General features: G+C 43.2%; 1 protein-coding gene across 4 annotated transcripts; it reads left to right on the top strand.

Moving 5' to 3' along the window:
• Positions 1-147: 147 nt before the first annotated feature.
• Positions 148-18,063, top strand: kdm5a (lysine (K)-specific demethylase 5A). 4 transcript variants are annotated; one of them, XM_044186905.1, is made up of 29 exons: positions 148-1,533; positions 2,226-2,303; positions 2,805-2,927; positions 3,126-3,296; positions 3,812-3,997; positions 4,903-4,981; positions 5,103-5,194; positions 5,290-5,457; positions 5,573-5,692; positions 5,870-6,028; positions 6,407-6,588; positions 6,816-6,978; positions 7,081-7,200; positions 7,329-7,523; positions 7,708-7,889; positions 8,110-8,234; positions 8,345-8,495; positions 8,643-8,760; positions 8,995-9,171; positions 9,270-9,448; positions 9,641-9,779; positions 9,955-10,134; positions 10,380-10,940; positions 11,063-11,221; positions 13,082-13,210; positions 13,305-13,452; positions 13,673-13,893; positions 14,132-14,599; positions 17,009-18,063. In XM_044186905.1, exons 1-29 carry the CDS (start codon positions 1,387-1,389, stop codon positions 17,336-17,338), a joined length of 5,250 nt encoding a protein of 1,749 aa, XP_044042840.1. In that variant the 5' UTR covers positions 148-1,386; the 3' UTR covers positions 17,339-18,063. The 4 variants fall into 4 exon arrangements, with proteins under 4 accessions (XP_044042840.1, XP_044042843.1, XP_044042839.1 ...); XM_044186908.1 differs by having other exon boundaries at positions 150-1,533; positions 5,299-5,457; XM_044186904.1 differs by having other exon boundaries at positions 154-1,533; positions 8,640-8,760.
• Positions 18,064-19,614: the final 1,551 nt, after the last annotated feature.

Raw genomic sequence — 19,614 nt, forward strand, 5'->3', positions numbered from 1 at the left:
ATATGATTGCTCAAACGTGGCGTCTAGATAGTAGTCGTACCAGGACGGGTTATTAAATGTAATGCAACCACACATTAGCATTTGGTCGCTAAATGTGTCTTTATCTTTCTACCTGAATATCATGGTCTCATTCATTTTATTGGTACAACACACAAAAGCAGCAATTGATCCTTGTTCCTGGTACAAGTTGTTGCAAATTGCTATTTACAGGGAAACTTTTTAAAACCTGCGACCTCGGAAGTAGTAATATGTTTTCGAGTGTTCATGAAGGCATCATAACAGCTCTCCCAACCTTGCTAGTTGCAGTTAGCACGTTGGCTAATGCGGATACAATGCCTACAGACGACGTTAAATTATACGGAAAGTGACACCCGGTAAAACAAAGCTAAAGGATTATTGCCCTTTTGCTATGTGATTCCAGTTAACCCGCTCAATCCATGGCGGACTGTCCCGCTCAGCCGACCTTCTCAGCTAACGTCAATGTTAGCTGCGCAACGGGCAGCGGTAGCTAAGCTGATTTTAGCCAGCCAAATTAGCTGTATGCTAGTTTTCCATCGCCTCAAATGCTTCAATGAATGGGGGTTGTTGCACAGAGTGAAAACATCAGTCAACAATGTACGCTTGCTACTACTAGCCTCCTCCTACCAGCTTGGCTGGTAACGTTACTTAGCTACCAGGTGCTCGAGGAACTGGACGTAAGGACTAGACTTTATTTGGGGAAGCCTGACTGACGAGAACGCGTGATTACGTTAGCTAACGTTAATGAACATTACCAGCTTGCCACAGGACTTAGTCAACCGTGGATAACTTGGTTGAAATGCATCACCACGAAGAAATCATGCACTACCCAGGTACAATAGCAATAGCAACGTTAGCTTGCGTAACATAATATCGCAGCGGACACTGTAAAGCCGGAGTATTTTTGTTTTGTGTTCACAAACTTATTTTCTAATTCTGTGATCGTCCCTGGCCCAAGTCTTCACTGCAGAGTTGATTATTGTAAAGTTGTCGTCTGTGAGAAGGAATGATGGCGTTTCGGACTGACCCTGCCCTCCGTCCCAGGTAGGGGAGTGGTGGTGAAGACTCCCCGGCCTGGCTTGGCCCGCTGTTCACGGATGATGGGAAAACATTGATCAGCTCGGTTGTTTTATTTATGCATTCACGTTCAAACCAGATTATGATTCGCCATCGCGACTGGGATGCCCTGTCATTGAAGCGATTTGATATTTAGGAGATTTGAAGGATCATGATGGACACGGAGGAAGTTCCCCAAGACGAAAATTATTGGAAATAATCATGGACTGTTGAGCTCAACTCGGTGCATATTATTATTTTTTTAATCAAATATTATTTTTAAAGACTGTTTAACTGGCACACCACACCAACATGTCTGCATTTGCTGAGTTCGTCCCCCCTCCTGAATGCCCGGTTTTTGAACCGAGTTGGGAGGATTTCTCGGATCCTTTAGGATTTATCAACAAGATCCGACCCATTGCAGAGAAAACGGGCATCTGCAAGATCCGACCCCCCGAGGTAAACTCAAATATCATTTTAAACATTGGAATCAACATCAGATTAAAGTCTGCGAGGATTTGCCAGTATTGCTCCTACGTAGGTAACGTTAGTGCTGGTTTACTAGGGCCTGCGTGATTTTTGCGATATGCAACGACATTACTAGTTGCCATTACTCTAATAGAGGTCAAATAAGGCTTAATTTCTTTGCACTCAACTGTAAATATATGGTACTTGGGTGACATTGGGTTTTCTTTATTGTTCAGAAAAGTTCTGGAAATGCGAAATAAATTCAACAGTTCCGGTTACAGTTCCTTTGTATTTGTTTTCTTCGTGGCTAGCTAAGTTACAGTACAGTGATTGTACCACGTTAGCTGCGAATATGCGACATGCAGGCCTGTCGCTCCTGTCAGATGGCATATTTATGCTATGTTATGTAGACATACATCGAGTACATTTTCATTTTCTAGGCACTTTAACAGTTGGGCTGTGTTTATGTGTGTCAGAATAGACAGAGGTACATATTGAAAATAATAGCTTGGAATAGGCAGTATTTATGCATAGTTGGTCCTGTACAAAAATAGGCTCAACTGCTCTTTTCAGACTGTATGAGAAACACTGATTTGTTCCAAGTTGAAGTGTTGTTGCTGTCATTTCCTCTTTGTTGATGTTGTTTGGGCAAGAGTTAATGTTTTTGTTTTCTTGTCAATCAGGACTGGCAACCTCCGTTTGCCTGCGATGTACGCAACTTCCGCTTCACTCCTCGAGTACAAAGACTGAATGAACTTGAGGTCAGTTTGCCAAGAAGCATCATATTATCATAACAATAACACTGAGGGAAGGTGTGTCTCAGGCATTGTTTCATGAGGACATAAATAAATTAAAAAAAAACGTGTGAAACATGTATAAATTATTCTAACTGCATTCAATTTTGATTGAGGCATCTGGGAGAAACAAACTATCTGCAATTCAAGGTGTGCTGTTAATTAACTCATCAATGCTATATACTCCTTGGATAGCAGCAGAATATGCAGACTTTGTTTCCACCTACAATGTCTTACACCTGTTGAGATTTGGATCTTTGGACTCCTTTTTTATGTTGTTGTAATGTAAAGCAATAGGAGCAGGACAGCTCTAGTATATGTTATGTTTTCACATAACCCGAGAAGTATGGTTTGTGTATCAGAGTGCAGCCATTCAAACATAATTTTGCCTGAGGTGTTCTGTGTGCATAACAGCGGAACATTGGGCTCATGCATTTAGAGTCTGTCCTCTTTCTCCTGCCTGTCCAGGCACTCACTCGGGTTAAGCTCAACTTTCTGGATCAAATCGCAAAGTTCTGGGAGCTGCAGGGATCCAAGATCCGATTCCCTCATGTGGAGAGAAAGGTTTTGGACCTCTACCAGCTCAGCAAGGTAAAACTAGATCAATTTGGATTGTTTTTTGTGAGCAGTTGGTTTTTGACTAATTATATGACAATGATTTTTAGCCAGTTACCTGTTTCTTGAACCTTTGTTTTGCACTTGGCTGTTAAGTGTTAATTTTGTCCTTCATGCTGGTTTAAAAAAAAGAAAGAAAGAAAAAAGCTCATATTGGACACCTGTGTGTTTCAGATTGTGTCGTCAGAGGGCGGCTTTGAGACGGTGTGTAAAGAGAAGAGGTGGTCCAAGGTTGCCAGCCGAATGGGCTTCCCATCCGGGAAAGGCACTGGCTCACTGCTGCGCTCCCACTATGAGAGGATCCTTTACCCATATGAACTCTTCCAGTCTGGGGCCACGCTGACTGTGAGTGTTGCAGATTTAACGTAGACAAGCTAACACAGTTTGGCCATGCTTCATACAGCTGCATAATCGCAATCTCTGACACTCTGACGCAAAATGTAAACACAATATTATTGTCAACCTGAATTTATGCTTATGCTTGCATACTGTTGCAGGCATTCATACATTTTGCACTATTGCAGATGAGATGTACAAAATACATTGTTTTGTACAACCACTTTCAAAAGTTGAAGTGGACATTTTGTGAGTGGGTGTTGTTATTTGGTTACTTTACTTTTTATTCCCTGCTGAGCAAATTTAGTTTTGCCTGTTCCCAGTGTCCTTCTCAAATTTCAGTCTTGGATCACTTTTATGGCAAACCAACCAAACTTGGTCTAACCAAATCAAACACGTTGCAAACAGCTTTGGGCCAAATGTCACAGTAATGATATGCCTGTTTCTTCAAAGCCTGGAATGGATAGATTTTAAAAGGTTTCCAAAACCTAGTTTCTTGTCACTCCATTCCTTTCTCCTATCAGGGCATCCAGCGGCTATACGATGAAGGAGATGATGCGGAAGAACTGGATGAGGGAGTTGGTGAGGAGGCAGTAGAGGAAGAGGAGCAAGATGAGGAGGAGGATAAGGAGAAAGATGGGGAGGGTGATGCATCGCAAACTAAAGACCAGCTTCTGCCTGAGAGACGCTCCAGGCGTCTTAAGTCTGAGGTAAACAAAAAACCAACTACAAGAAGGTTAAGTCAAATTTATTTATATAGCACATTTCATACGACAGGCATAGACTCAATGTGCTTCAAAATAAAAGCAAGCAAGCAAGAAAAAATAGGCATCATACATAACAAAAACATAAGATAACAACATATAAGATAAAAAGGTATTACAATTTAAAAAAAAAAAAAAAAAAAGGAAATAAGATAAGAAGGTATTAACATTATTATTATCAAAAATGGAATCCTAATGACAGTAATACTGATTCTAAAATAAAAGCTTTACCTGTTAACCACACACTTTCAACCTAACTAAAAGCTTGCGATAAAAGATGTCTTTAGTCTGCTTTTAAAAGAAGACACTGTTGCAGCAGACCTTAGTTCATGTGGTAGAGAATTCCAGAGAGTAGGACCATAAAGACTGAAGGCGCCATATGATCAGCACCAGCTGATTTTAGAATGTATTCTAGGTATAGTGAGGAGACCTTTACTTGATGATCATAATGACGTCCGGTGTGTATTCAGTGAGCAGTTCAGCAATGAAGGAAGGAGCTAAGCCATTTATCGATAAGAAGAAAAAAAAAGTAGTAGTATAAAATCAGTTATTTCAACATATTTTGTTGAATCTAATTTTTGATCACATTAATGTTAGGTCACAAATTTTTTTGCTCAGTTTTCAATTTAAGCCATTTGCAAACAGTGCTATTTAATCAGAGCAGTTATTTCACAAAAAAAAAGTTTATTCCTCTAACATTCACTCCTTTGCTTTAAGCATCCCTCTCCCGCCCGTTCCCACATTCCCAGCTGTGGCAGGCACGCTCCCCAGAGGGCGTCTAACATTTGGCCTTTTAGCAGGATCACTCTGTTTCACAGTCTGCTGCTGTTATTGTTGCTGTGTTTCTCTAGAGGGAAAACAAGGAGCCAAAAGGCCTAAAGTTCTTTGGTACAAGCCCTAAGATGGTCGGCTTGGAGATTGTATCAGCTGGTAAGGATCGTTTTTGGTTGACCTGTATTTTTACACATGGCAGAGTCAGACACTGGGCAACACATCCGCGGTGTAGTAGTATTTCTATTCTTAACACTGGCACTTTTCTCCTTTCACTTAGATGATGGATTCAACAAGAAGCAGCGTCACCTCAAAGCCCAGGCCTTCGCCATCAAAATGAGACCACGCAAGGAGACCCTGGAGGTCAACTTTGTGAGTGCCAGTTCATTGTGTTTGCCCGACGGTTGATGTTTATTATAGCTTGGGAAACTTCGGGCGTGACCTTCCCTGTATGTTCTGTGGCACTGATCCCCCAGATCGACCTCTACCTCTGCCTGGTGTGTGGACGGGGCGATGAGGAGGACCGGCTCCTGCTGTGTGACGGCTGTGACGACAGCTACCACACCTTCTGCCTGATCCCACCTCTACAGGATGTGCCCAAGGGGGACTGGCGCTGCCCTAAGTGTGTTGTTGAGGTGAGCTGTTATTAATTCCCTCATCTTTCCATTATATATTTCACCCTCTTTATGCATAATGCGCATGATATGAAATTCCTGTTATAATGAATGTGTTGTCCATCTTCCCTCACAGGAGTGCAGTAAGCCCAGGGAGGCATTTGGCTTCGAGCAGGCTGTGAGGGAGTACACTCTCCAGAGCTTTGGAGAAATGGCTGACCACTTCAAGTCTGACTATTTCAACATGCCTGTCCATGTTTGTAAAATCCACTCAGTGAGCTAGAATATGTAAACTGTTACATGGATGTCCTTCCATCATCTGGCTGTCACACTCTCTGCTTTAACAGTTATAAGTTAAATGTGTTGCTTGCATGCTTTTCACTGTTGAGATAAGGCACGGGGATTTCATTATTTCCGCCTTGTGCCCCCGCAGATGGTCCCCACAGAGTTGGTGGAGAAAGAGTTCTGGCGCTTGGTCAGCAGCATCGAGGAGGATGTCATCGTAGAGTACGGAGCAGACATCAGCTCCAAGGAGGTGGGCAGCGGATTTCCTGTCAGGGACGGGAAAAGGAGGCTGCTGGGAGATGAGGAGGTGAGACGATTGTTACATTCTGTATATTTCCGTCAAGTGTTGACTTGAGAAACCTGTAGTGAAGAGATATTTATGTTTTCACCTCTTGTCTTAGAATATGACTTGTCTGTAATAGGTGCATATCACGTTGAGCTTAATTATAAGCCCAGTTCATTATTTTCTTACATGTTCTAACGAAGATTTATAACCAGTGAAGTACTTTTAAAACGGATTCTCCTGTGTCCTAGAGACATTACCTGGGTCATTTTATTCATCAGACTTCAGTCTAACAGATCCCCCTAAAAGCTTTTTGCTGTTTTACTTAATGGTGCTACGTTAAGTAAAAATATAACATTTGCCCTGAAGTGAAAGAAAGCACTTTGTTTCCTCTCCTATTAGGAGTATGCCAACTCAGGCTGGAACCTGAATAACATGCCAGTCTTGGAGCAGTCGGTGCTCACCCATATCAATGTGGACATCTCCGGTATGAAGGTGCCCTGGCTCTATGTGGGCATGTGTTTCTCCTCATTCTGCTGGCACATCGAGGACCACTGGAGTTACTCCATCAACTTCCTGCACTGGTGAGACTGAACAAAGGACGCATATACAATTCTGACATATGCATGTTGGTGCATGGCCTCAAAAAAATGCACAATTAAAAGCAAAAAATACTGCTGACAATTGAAAAAGTAAAATTGAGTTATTCATGCTCATAGAAACTAACCTTATTCTGTTCCCCTTGTGTGTCGCTCTGAATAAGAGCATCAGCGAAGTATATTTAATGTTAATTTATTCCTCTGTTCTCCAGGGGAGAGCCGAAGACATGGTATGGAGTACCGGCCTCTGCAGCAGAGCAGCTGGAGGCTGTAATGAAAAAGTTGGCTCCAGAGTTGTTTGACTCCCAACCTGACCTCCTCCATCAACTGGTCACCATCATGAATCCCAATGTCCTCATGGAGCACGGTGTGCCTGTATGTAGTCTGAGCCTGATGTTTTGTGGGGTCGATATTGGATCTGATTAGATATTGGTCATGTGGTCCATGTTGATTATATATGCATATTTCCCCCCTCAGGTGTACAGGACCAATCAGTGTGCAGGGGAGTTTGTGGTGACTTTCCCCAGGGCCTACCACAGTGGCTTCAACCAGGGCTACAACTTCGCAGAGGCCGTTAACTTCTGCACCGCTGACTGGGTGGGGGGAAAAGCTAATTCGTTCTTCCATTTAAAAAAAAAATAAAATAAAAAAATAAAATAATAATAATGATTTTTTGTTTTTTCGTTGAATGTCGGCGTTCATCTTTCAAACATGCCCTTCCCTAGTTACCGATGGGTCGTCAGTGTGTGGCCCATTACCGACGCCTCCACCGCTACTGCGTCTTCTCCCACGAGGAGCTGCTGTGCAAGATGGCTGCTGATCCAGAAAGTCTTGACGTGGAACTGGCTGCTGCCGTCTTTAAGGAAATGGGAGACATGATGGAGGAGGAGACAAAACTCAGACAGGCTGTCCAAGAAATAGTGAGTGTTTGTTTTTTTTGTTCAATTTATGCATGTAGAAGGTGTGGGTGATTGACGGTAATCTGTGCCATACCTGTAGTTTAATATAACTGTCTCAGCTAGTGATTATTTTGTGTCCCTTTCAAATCGCAAGCTCACATATTTTCACAGCATGTTTAGAGTTCTCTTTCCTCCTTATCTACAGGGGGTGCTGTCGTCAGAGCAGGAGGTTTTTGAACTTTTACCTGACGACGAGCGCCAGTGTCATAAGTGTAAGACAACCTGTTTCTTGTCTGCACTGACGTGTTCCTGCAGCCCTGATCGGTTGGTCTGTCTCAACCATGCAGCAGATCTCTGCGACTGTCCGCTTGGAAACAAGTGTCTTCGGTGAGAGATCCTTTTTTTCTTTTTTTTTTTTTCTTTTTTTGGCAACAACAAAAATATGTACAGGACCTGGTCAAGAAATCTAATTTGTTATGGCCTAAATTTGATGTGAAACCTGATGCTTGTCGGGGTCTTTCAGGCTTTGGTTGTCAGTACTATACTCTACATTTACTTGACCACATACACCAGATGCTCAAGTGCATATCTACATGATATATTTCAGGTATCGCTATGATCTGGAGGAGTTTCCGTCCATGCTGTATGGGGTCAAGACACGGGCTCAGTCTTATGACACCTGGTCAAAGAGGGTCACTGAGGCCTTGGCTGCTGACCAGAAAAACAAGAAAGGTTTTTATACTTTAGTACTACTACAAAATATGTACATGTTGCACAAAAATTGGTTGTGTTTTTGTGGTGATGTCTCTTTGTGCAACATGTGATTGTTCTGTGTGTCTCAGATCTTATTGAGCTCAAGGTTTTGCTGGAGGATGCAGAGGACAGGAAGTATCCTGAGAAAGCTTTGTTCCGTCGCCTGAGGGAGATGGTGAAAGAGGCGGAGACATGCTCCTCTGTAGCTCAGCTGCTGCTGAGCCGCAAACAGAGGCACAGGTCAGTGGCCACGGAAACACCTTAATGTAATCCAACAGAAAAGCAATTTACTGATTACCCAGCATGTACACACACTTGAATTTTTTCCATTGGCAGATCAATGGTGTACTAAATCATCGCTTGGTTTTCCATGTTTGTCTGCAGCAGCCGTCTGCGTTCTGAGAGCAGTCGTAACCGCACCAAACTGACAGTGGATGAGCTCAAGGCCTTCGTGGATCAGCTCTACAGGCTGCCCTGCATCATCAGCCAGGCCCGACAGGTCAAAGTGAGTCCCCGCTATACCTCTGTGCTTATCCAGGCACCCAGCCATCAATGAAATGCAGTTCACACCTTCATTTCTCTTTCCTTTTATTCTCTTCCCTTTTCCTTCTTTTCCTTCTTCCTCCTATAAGCCCCCCTCTTTCACCATCAATGCTATTGAATTCATGTTAAAACTTCTTCCTGACTCTTCCTTCTTTTCCTTTACTCACAATGTGTGCGTCGCCTCCCGTGTCTCCAGGAGTTACTGGAGAATGTGGAGGACTTCCACGAGCGAGCCCAGGTGGCACTGTCAGACGAGTTGCCTGATTCCTCCAAGCTGCAAGCACTATTAGACCTAGGTAGCGGCCTGGACGTAGAGCTGCCAGAGCTGCCCCGACTGAAACAGGAGCTCCAGCAGGCCCGCTGGCTCGATGAGGTGGGCTCTTACAACACCCACAAACCTGCTTGTGTGCTCTGCCAGAGTTGTTGCAATTGTGGCCTCGTGTAACATGTGCTGTCCTCATCATAACCCAGGTGCGTGTCACCCTGGCCGAGCCTCATCGCGTCACCTTGGAGCTGATGAAGAGGCTGATAGACTCTGGGGTGGGCCTGGCTCCCCACCATGCTGTGGAGAAGGCCATGGCCGAGCTGCAAGAGATCCTCACTGTCTCAGAGAAATGGGAGGATAAGGCCCGTGCCTGCCTGCAGGCCAGGTAAAGTTGTGCCTATACAAATGCATACACACATTTGCACAGACTTCATGGGGATGTTTGCACTTTGCTACAGTGCTGTTCATCATTTAACAAACCGTATTAGAGACAGAATGCATGTAAACCCCCAAAAGTCTAATTTGTTGAGTGTTATACTTGATCATCCCATGCCTGTCTGTCCTCCTATAACCCCAGGCCTCGACACAGCATGGTGACTTTGGAGAGCATTGTACTGGAAGCAAGGAACATCCCAGCGTACCTACCTAATATTTTGGCCCTCCGAGAGGCACTACAGAAGGCCAAGGAGTGGACAGCTAAGGTGGAAGCCATTCAGGTACTGTCTCTGTGTACACTACGTCATTTAGAAGCCCCTTTAGAACACATATCTAAAGCCACGCGTCCTCTTGAGGATCTTTTATTGAGACTTCACCTGTATCTCATCGCTCTGAATAAGGGCATCGTCTAAAACGTATCTAACCTCTCTCCTACTGTGTGTCCGCCTCACACAGAGTGGCACCAGCTATGCTTACCTGGAGCAGCTGGAGAGCCTGCTGGCCAGGGGTCGCTCCATTCCCGTCCGGCTTGATCCACTGGCCCAGGTGGAGTCTCAGGTGGCCGCAGCACGAGCCTGGAGGGAGAGGACCGCTCGCACCTTCCTCAAGAAGAACTCCACGTACACACTGCTCCAGGTGGGCCATCATGACAAAAGTTGATTTGATGCTTGCCTCTCAGATGCATAAATCTTGCATCTGACTGCATATATTGTGCTGTGTTTGGGCACTTAAAGGCAAATAAATGCAATTTCTCTGTAACACCAAGGTTGGGTGATCATGTCTTGAGACTGAGAATATAGATTAAAAAACCGTAAGCAAAATAAAAACTTAAATTTTCATATTCATTTTTTTGTTGCTATCCTGTGTGCCTCACCTCTTAGGTCCTCAGCCCTCGTGCGGACATCGGGGTCTACGGCAACAGCAAGAGCAAGAGGAAACGCGTCAAGGAACTCATGGAGAAGGAGAGAGGAGGCTTTGACCCCGACGCCCTGAGCGACCTGGAGGAGAGCCTCGAAGAGGTTCGAGACCCCACCACCGTTGTAGCGGCCTTCAAAGCCAAAGAGCAGAAAGAAGTGGAGTCCATCCACTCACTCCGTGCCGCCAATTTGGCCAAAATGGCCATGGCCGACCGCATCGAGGAGGTCAAGTTCTGCCTGTGTCGAAAGACGGCCAGCGGCTTCATGTTGCAGTGCGAGCTTTGTAAGGACTGGTTCCACGGAGCGTGCGTGCCTCTGCCAAAGACGGGATCTCAGAAGAAGTTGGGTGTGGGTTGGCAGAGCAATAGCAAAGACTCCAAATTCCTTTGTCCGCTGTGTCAGCGGTCGAGGAGGCCGAGATTAGAGACCATCCTGTCACTGTTGGTGTCGCTGCAGAAGCTGCCGGTGCGTCTGCCTGAAGGAGAAGCCCTCCAGTGTTTGACTGAGAGGGCGATGAGCTGGCAGGTATGCATATTTTATCTCAGTTTACATCTATCACCTGCTTTATTTTGAACACTTAATTTCCTTGGTTTGCTTTTGAGCTCTACTAAATACCCATACTTACACCGGTCTAACTGTCATACCAGGACCGAGCACGTCGATCTCTGGCCACGGAGGAGCTGTCCTCAGCCCTGGCAAAGCTTTCTGTGCTGAGCCAGCGCATGGTGGAGCAGGCTGCTAGGGAGAAAACTGAGAAGATCATCAATGCCGAGCTGCAGAAAGCTGCTGCCAACCCTGACTTGCAGGTACTTTAGACTTTGATCTTAAATGATTTTGCATCATTCTAATTTCTCTTCTAATACAGTACAACATCAATAACTTTTTTGTTTTGAGGTGCGAATTGTAATTCTTTTGACTTCTCCTGGGGCTTTGGATGTAAACATGGATAGCACCAGAAGAGGGCACTAATTTGTAAACATGAAATAAACCACAAGATTGGATTGACATTCTAAAATGTGAAGAAATGAAAATTACAAGAAAATTACATGCAACAGATGGTAGCCTGATTTCTCATAGATGTAACCTACATAATTCCTTGTATATATTTTGTAGGGGAAAAGTATACAAAGTTTTTTCTGACGTATTATTTAATTATGCGTTTTGAAGGTGTCAGGAAAAGCATTTGGGTTTTTTTGTTCAGCATCATGCTGTTTTTAAATAATAAAAGAAGATGGCATGTATGCTTTTTTGGTATTGTGCTGTTGTGAACCTGACACACCGTGCCAGGCACTGGCAAGTTACTTTGTTTTGTTTATTTTAAAGCATTAACATAGGTACATTTTAAAAGGACTATATACATACATGACCATACAGACCATGAAAACGTACTGGATGTCCACATGATTTGTGGCAAAGTATCCCATTACAGTGATGTTGATTGAGTCACTCCTGTGGGTCCCAGGAAAATTGAGTGGGTTCCCAATAAAATTTGACAAATTGTAGTGTTAAACCTCGTGTTTGATGCTATATGATTATAATTAGGGTTATTCATGTAAACAAATAAAATCCCAAATCTGTAAATACACTGCAGACACACAGCAGCTGACAGAAAGAAGTCATATTATACAGAGAAATATTAGCTTTTTCTGGGTGAATAAATGTTAAAAAGGGAACCTAAAGGTCAATGAGAATGCTGAGCTTTCAAGTTTCATCAGGAGTCATAACACCATCAAGCACATCATGTTTAATTAGGAAAGTAGTTTAAAAACACGCACACTAAGGGCAACATTTACTGCATACTGCCGTTAGAAACCGAATACAATTAGCTGATAATTAGCCTGATCAGCCACTGTCAGTAATCAATACAAATACACATTATTAGACTGTAAACCATTAATCAAACCAATAACTAACCACAGTCAACATCAGACAACCATATCATACTTTAGCAGTTACCTAGTGTTTCTGTAGTGGTGACAAAACATAAAAATATAGGCTACATACAGTATTAGCAGTTTGAATTAAACTGAAACTCCCTGCACACTCCGAGGAAAATATCACACCAAACTCCCTTTAAGAAATATGACATATTAACAATTCCTTACGTGTCTGTGGAAACACAAGATAAAAGGCGTCATGTCGACAGTCAATTTGGCATCAATATAATCCATGAAGATAAACTGTATTTCCGTACTTACATACTTTCTGTACTTCACATTTTGGATTTTGTTCCTCAACTCGCTACCAGCCTCCATTGTTTAGCTGCATTATTTTAGTGGGAGAAGCCCGTGGGAATGAGAGGCAAACTAAAATACGTGCCGGTTGGTGGATCAGATACACGCTGAATTAAACACCGACTCATAACACTGTTAATTCACCTTTTATCGTGCGTGTGTGTGTGTGAGACGGTATTTGGTCGTTACCAAAGTAACTGCCCGGTTTGCTGCTACCCGTTTGGTGCTGGAGAGTTACAGTATGTGTGCTGACAGTAAGACACAGGTTTTTTGACAGCAAGGTTTTTGAGTTTTTTTCTCTCTGTGATTTCAACACAAATTTGTTTAACGTGTCAGAGACGCAGGATGCGTACCTAGCAACATCACTGCCATTAAATATAAGAAACATTGGAAACATTGAAAATGTGTGTCTATGTTTCTGTCCTTCCCCAGGGCCACATCCAGACTTTTCAGCAGTCAGGTTTCAGCAGAGCCACATCACCCCGCCAGTGTGTGGACTACGATGATGAGGAGACAGACTCAGACGAGGACATCAGGGAGACTTACGGTTATGACATGAAGGTATGCGAGGCAGCAGCAAGTGCTGTTGTGCAAGCCGCATATTATCGAGCAGGATTTTTTTTTCTAATTCTTCTCTGTTGGTGTGGTGCTGCAGGACCCGGGCGAGGTGAAGCCCTACCTGTTCTGTGATGAGGAGATTCCTGTTAAGTCTGAGGAGGTGGTCAGTCACATGTGGCCGGCTGCCACGCCCTCCTTCTGCGCCGAACACGCCTACTCTTCAGCCTCGAAGTCCTGTGTGCAAAGTGAGGCCACATTTACTTACTAAGATTGCTTCTGTTGCTTTGAGTCTTCCTACCCATCACTCCCTGTTGTTTTCATGCACAAATGATTCAAGCACAGCTATTATTTTGAGCACTTGTTTTGTAACATGTTAATTACACTCATTTGAGAGATTCCAGTTTGCTGATTTCCTCTGAAATAAGTGCCCCTTGTCATCTCATACTGAAAATATTTACATTTCAGACGTGAGCACGCCCAGGAAGCAGCCTAGGAAGACCCCTCTGGTACCTCGCAGCCTGGAGCCGCCAGTGCTCGAGCTGTCCCCGCAGGCTAAGGCCCAGCTGGAGGAGCTGATGATGCTGGGAGACCTGCTGGAGGTGTCCCTGGATGAGACCCAGCACATCTGGAGGATCCTGCAGGCCACGCACCCCCCCTCTGAGGAGAGATTCCTGCAGGTCATGGAGGTAGGAAGGTCATCCATTATGCAACCTGATTGCGCAGCTGGACCCCATGGCAAATGCTGGATAGTGACTCAACATTGGTTCTGGGTTTGAATCAGTCATTCTGGATGGTTCTAATGTAGAGTTATGTGAATAGATGCATAGATACAGGTCAGATTAGGGGGAAAACATGCCATTTCTAAGTACAGAATTAGAAATGGAAATAGTCATTCTCATTTCATCTTTCCTTCCTTTTCTACAGCCCGATGACTCTCTGATGGAGAAGCCCCTGAAGATCAAGCTTAAAGATTCAGAGAAGAAGAGGAAACGGAAGTTAGAAAGAGCCGAGCACCACCACATGCTGATGGCTGTCGCCGGTGGGGCTTCAGCAATGGGCGACATGCGACCGGCCAAGTCCAAAGAGCTGAAAAGGGTGGGTCTGGAACTGGGTCTTGGGGGCAAACCCAAGAAGAAGAAACTCAAACTCAACCTGGACAAGAACCGGGAGATGAAGCAGCTGGCCAAACGGTTAGCCAAGGAGGAGAAGGAGAGGAAGAGAAAGGAGAAGGCAGCGGCCAAGGCAGAGGCCATCAGGGAGGGGCTGGAGAAGAGGAAGGAGAAGAAGATTCTCGACATTCCCTCCAAGTACGACTGGTCCGGGGCTGAGGACTCCAACGATGAGAACGCTGTGTGTGCAGCCAAGAACTGCCAGAGACCCTGTAAAGATAAGGTGAGGACTTGAAAATAAAGTTTTCTTTTCCCAAAAATATAATTCTGTGTTTCAGCACTTTAGATTGAGATTGTGTTGTCAGAGGTTGTGTTGCAGTAAAAGAGGCACAAGGGGTGAATCATAGATGATTGATAAACACAGTTTAGGCGTAGAGAGTAGGCATGTACAGTTTAGCAATTAACAGGTCAAAGGCGACCATGTGACTGCACCTTTTTTAAAACTCGAAGTTCTGTATGTTTTAAGCATTATTTTAAAAATATTCATTTAAAGCCATGTATTTACTAGGAATATGGACAAAAGTGATGTGATAATTATCTCAGCATTATCTAATATAGACATATTTAAATTTTTACTGGACTATTCAAAATCACATTGTAAAATGTTCCGCTCACAAATCTGCAGATTATTTTCTCAATTAATCGTTTGGTCTCTAAAATGTCAGAAAAGAGTGAAAAATGCCCATCACAGTTTTCCAAAGCCCAAGGCAAAATGTCCTATTTTGTCCAACCAACAGTTCAAAAGTTTTCAATCATACGAAACTGAGATAAATAGCGAATCCTTACATTGGAGATGCTGAAGCCAGAGAATTTTTGGCATATTTGCTTGAAAAATTATTTATACGATTAATCAATTATCAAAATAGTTGCTAATTGCATTTTCTGTCGATCGATTAATTGACTAATTGTTTCAGCTTAATATCATTTTCAAAGTATAAATCGGCTATGTAAGATATCACACTTGCTCTTATAATCATTCACATTTAGACTTGACAATTGTGAACCACAGATTCTTAATATGAGAAACTTGTCCGAATATGGTTATTTGGGCAGATGATAGACACCCATACATGGGGCTGGACTATAACATTGAATCTCCACACAGCCCCATGTATTCAAATTTGGATATCAATAGCCCTGTAGTAGGTTGAGATGTCTCACATTTAGGACATCAAAATGCAGCTATTAAATGTTTATCCACACAAGTTCACTCTGTGTTCAGAGGCCTTATACTTTTGGAACTCCCCACTGCTGTGAATAGATTAGTTAAATTCTCTTTAGTGCATCTTCAATTTTCGGTATCTTTTCTGTCATAAAAATGTCCATTAAGTTGTAAGTGGTGAGCACTGCTCCCACTAGCAGTCCCATCATCCACGTTCCTAAGGCTTGATGTGGATTTTGGTCGAGGCTCAATAAATGCTTTCATTCTACATTCTGTAATGCAGACTGACCTAATGAAATCAAACATGATGCCATGTTAGAATGTAGATGTTCTTGGACTGTTTCATGCTATCGGAGGACCATGATGTTGGCAGACTACCTTGTCAGTTAGACAATTCTTGACCTTCCTTAGAAACATTCCCGCCACACTGAGAGAGGCAGTAAATTCCGGTTGATACTTTGATCACAGGACGTTGGCATGTTCTCGAAACTCGAAACACCCAGTTGTCTCCTATGTTTGCTGAGTTAATAACAAACACTTTTCAAAATGAACATTAAATGAACTTTATTGAATAACAACCGCTGATAACAGCACTGGAACACCTTAAAGAGAGTTACACATAACGTATTAACAGGACACACCAACGTGGTCCTTTTCGGAGACCGCACTGCCGACTGTCCACCAAGTTAACCAGTGGCCAGTCTCCTTCCCCTGTGTGTCCACAAGGCAGCCAGTCAGAGCTGAGGAACTGGTGGGCCTGCAGCTCTGTGGGTGGAGTAGAGGTGATGAAATTATGAAGGTGCTGCTCTAAACTAGGCCAACAACACCTGAAGTTGGGATGATTAAGTTGTGATTGATATTTCCTAATGTGTTCAATGTTACGTGACATGTTGCTGCAGATGTCACAACCCTTCCTAATCAATGTATTTGTTGACTTGCTAAACTTGGCTGTTCTTCAGTGTGTTACAATTATGTGACGCATAGTATTTTAATAAAGTACAGTAGTTAGTAGTTGCATTAGTCTAGTAGTTTGCACTGGTCCCATTGCTTTGCTCTATTAAATCTACACCAATCAGAGGAGGAAATGCAGATAAAGAGAAGCAGAGGAGAAGGATTTTTAAGATGTGGATTGAGCACAAGCGGCCCAATGTTGTTAATTCTACAGTAGATTAGCTGACAGTCCTTAGTGGTGTGTAAAACAAAACATATCTGAGATCATCTACAGTCCATCAGTGAGTGAGTTTTGTTTTGGCTCTCTACCCCAGTACATTAGATAAATCAAACAATGACTGACTCGCAGCTTTAACATGTGCTGTTAAATATTACACATGAATGATGTTTTGCTTGACAAACCACTGCCATGTTTTGTTTTTTTGTTTTTTTCCAATAATTGCAACAATGTTTCCTTGTTGTTGTCCCTCTTAATCCTCACTCGCATGTCTGCCTTTGTCTGCTTGCGTGTATTTCCAGGTGGACTGGGTGCAGTGTGACGGCGGCTGCGATGAGTGGTTCCACCAGGTGTGCGTGGGCGTGTCGTGCGAAATGGCCGAGAACGAGGACTACATCTGCGTGGACTGCTCCCGTAAGGCCGCCGGGGCGAGCGGGGGTGGCGGAGGAATGTCCGTGGAGGAGGTGGCGGAGGAGAGCGTCGTAGTGCTGGCGGCGTCATTGTGCGCTGGCGGCATGCAGAGCTTGCCATCGTCGTCTGTCGTGGCCGCGTGGTCTCACACATCCTCCGCCTCTCATCTAAACCCAGCAACTTCACATCAGCAGCAGCAAGAGCCTCAGCAGGGCAGTTAGCGCTAAAAAAAAAAACAGCTTAGGACTGAGTTTGAATACTGTACCTCACACAATGAGCATAACACAAAACCTAGTATCCACGCTAGCGTTTCAGACTCTCAACCTGTAAGACTGTACAGCATCTGAGTGACAGAATAGCCCTTTATGAATGGAAGAAGAGGGACAAATCTGGGGAATTTCTATCTGGATTAGAGAGCACAAGAAAAAAACAGAACTTGCATCTGGAAGACAGAGAAGAGAAGATTCCTACCGTCACCGTGTGGCTTTAGCAACGACATGTTCTCTCTCCGAGCGCTAAGATATGTTGGAAAGGTTAAGTACAGTACACAGAGAAGACTTAGTCTTCCTACAACAGTTTTAGGTCTAGAAGCATCCACCAGCTACTTCCTGGCCCTCCCCTGAACAATAACAAGTCATTGGTACACTTACATACAGTCAAACAAACACCCACTTACTCCAGCTGTTGTATTCAGTGCAAACAGGCAAATAAACAGTCCCCAGTCGTGTTTTACTGGACATCCTGATCCGCTCCCCTCTGCCCTCTGCCTGTCTCTTCAGACAGTAACATCTCAATATGTAGGACTCCAGACTAGGAAACACAAATGGTTGTAATGTAGTGGAATTATTTATAATGTACATACTTTTAAGCAATTAAACAAATGGATTGTGGCTTTTTTGTTTTGTTTTTCTCACCTTTAATAAACTGTTCCTAGTCAAATGATTAATAATTGTGATGTTTTTTCTTTGCAGTTTGGCAAAAGAATTATTATTATTTTTTTTTTTAGGGATGTATTAAATACAAGCACTTGGCTATATATTAAGTCATTTTCCTTGCTTTTCTGTCCTTTACTTGGCTGAATTACTTGGTCAGAATTTGACCCACCAATCATCTTGAGGGCTCAACAGTGACTTATGGCCATGTCATTGAGAGGTTGTAAGTTAAGTTTCACATTTCCTGTGTTACTCCTTAAGCCCAGTTAGGGGAAGCATGTGCAAGCATGCTGTGGAGCTCTGGTATGAGGACCTGCATGTTGAGTTCCATGTTACATGTGGTTTTTCCCCTTAGTTTTCCTTTTTAAATTTTCCACTTCGACTTATTTTCAGATTTTTCATTTCAATTTTTTCTACACAGTGCCTTGATTTGCTATGTGGGGGGAAAAAAAACAAGATTTACACATGAATATCTGAACTTGCAGAAACGACGCAAAAGAAAGGGGAGGGGAGGATTGTAAGTGGGTGCTGTTGTCCACTCAGCCAAGTCAAATCCGGTGTGAACTGACCTCAGCTGCTTTTGTGACTCACCTCTGTCACTGTTCTGACCGGGACAGTTAGAAATAGACGACCACAAGAGGCTGCAAGACATCAACGAAATAAACTGTAATGGTGCATAATAGATTACTTAACGTCTGCTGTGTTGTCTCATACCATTACATCTTGATCACCCGCTGTTTGTTGTGTTGACTGTAGTTTGGTGCCTTAATGGTCACAAAAATCATCTCTTTACAGCAGACTATAGCACTGCTTATATAGTCTGTTTCTGTGAATTTCTTTTGATTTGACGACACAAGACACACTGTTTATGGCTCCATCCATCAGCTGGATAGCAATACCGCTGTGTTAAATCAGCAACACGTAATGCAGATATATTTCTTTGTCAGACTTAACCACGGGTACAGTTTATCCTTCCGCAAGATGGAAGATTTGTCAGACACAGCAATTCCTTCTGATTTTCACAATTTCCCTTTGATTATTCTTTTCGTCTGTCATACATCATGGGAACATAATGTGTGGATCTGCTCCTTCCATCAAATAACTTAAGTTAATGCTTGAATTTATGATTGATTTTGACTGGGAACTTAACCTCAGACATGAAATTGGAATGTGCTGCATTGCAGAAAGGAAATACATGGAACCCAAAATCTAAACCTCATTATTAGGGTGCTTCTCTTTTCTAAAAATGTATATCTGCTTTTGCTTTTTGCAGGAATTTCCTAAAAGTGTACAAAGGTAGACATAATTACATAAATAAAATGTTAAATAAAATAAAAAAAACAGGTGGTCCACTGCAGCAGACATTGACACTTGGTACTTAATTTATTTTCTGACCTGTATTATAGTGTATTATATTTTTTGCTAGTACTTCTATTCCTGTGTGCACTGACGTAAAGGTGAGCTGCTGTAACAAAAGAGTTTCCCCTCGGGGATCAATAAAGTATTTCTGATTTCTGAAAACTGATCATACTGTCATCCTATTGGACTCTTCTGTTGCACCTCAT

The sequence above is a fragment of the Siniperca chuatsi genome, linkage group LG23 (genome assembly GCF_020085105.1).
Source record: "Siniperca chuatsi isolate FFG_IHB_CAS linkage group LG23, ASM2008510v1, whole genome shotgun sequence".
NCBI lineage: Eukaryota > Metazoa > Chordata > Actinopteri > Centrarchiformes > Sinipercidae > Siniperca > Siniperca chuatsi.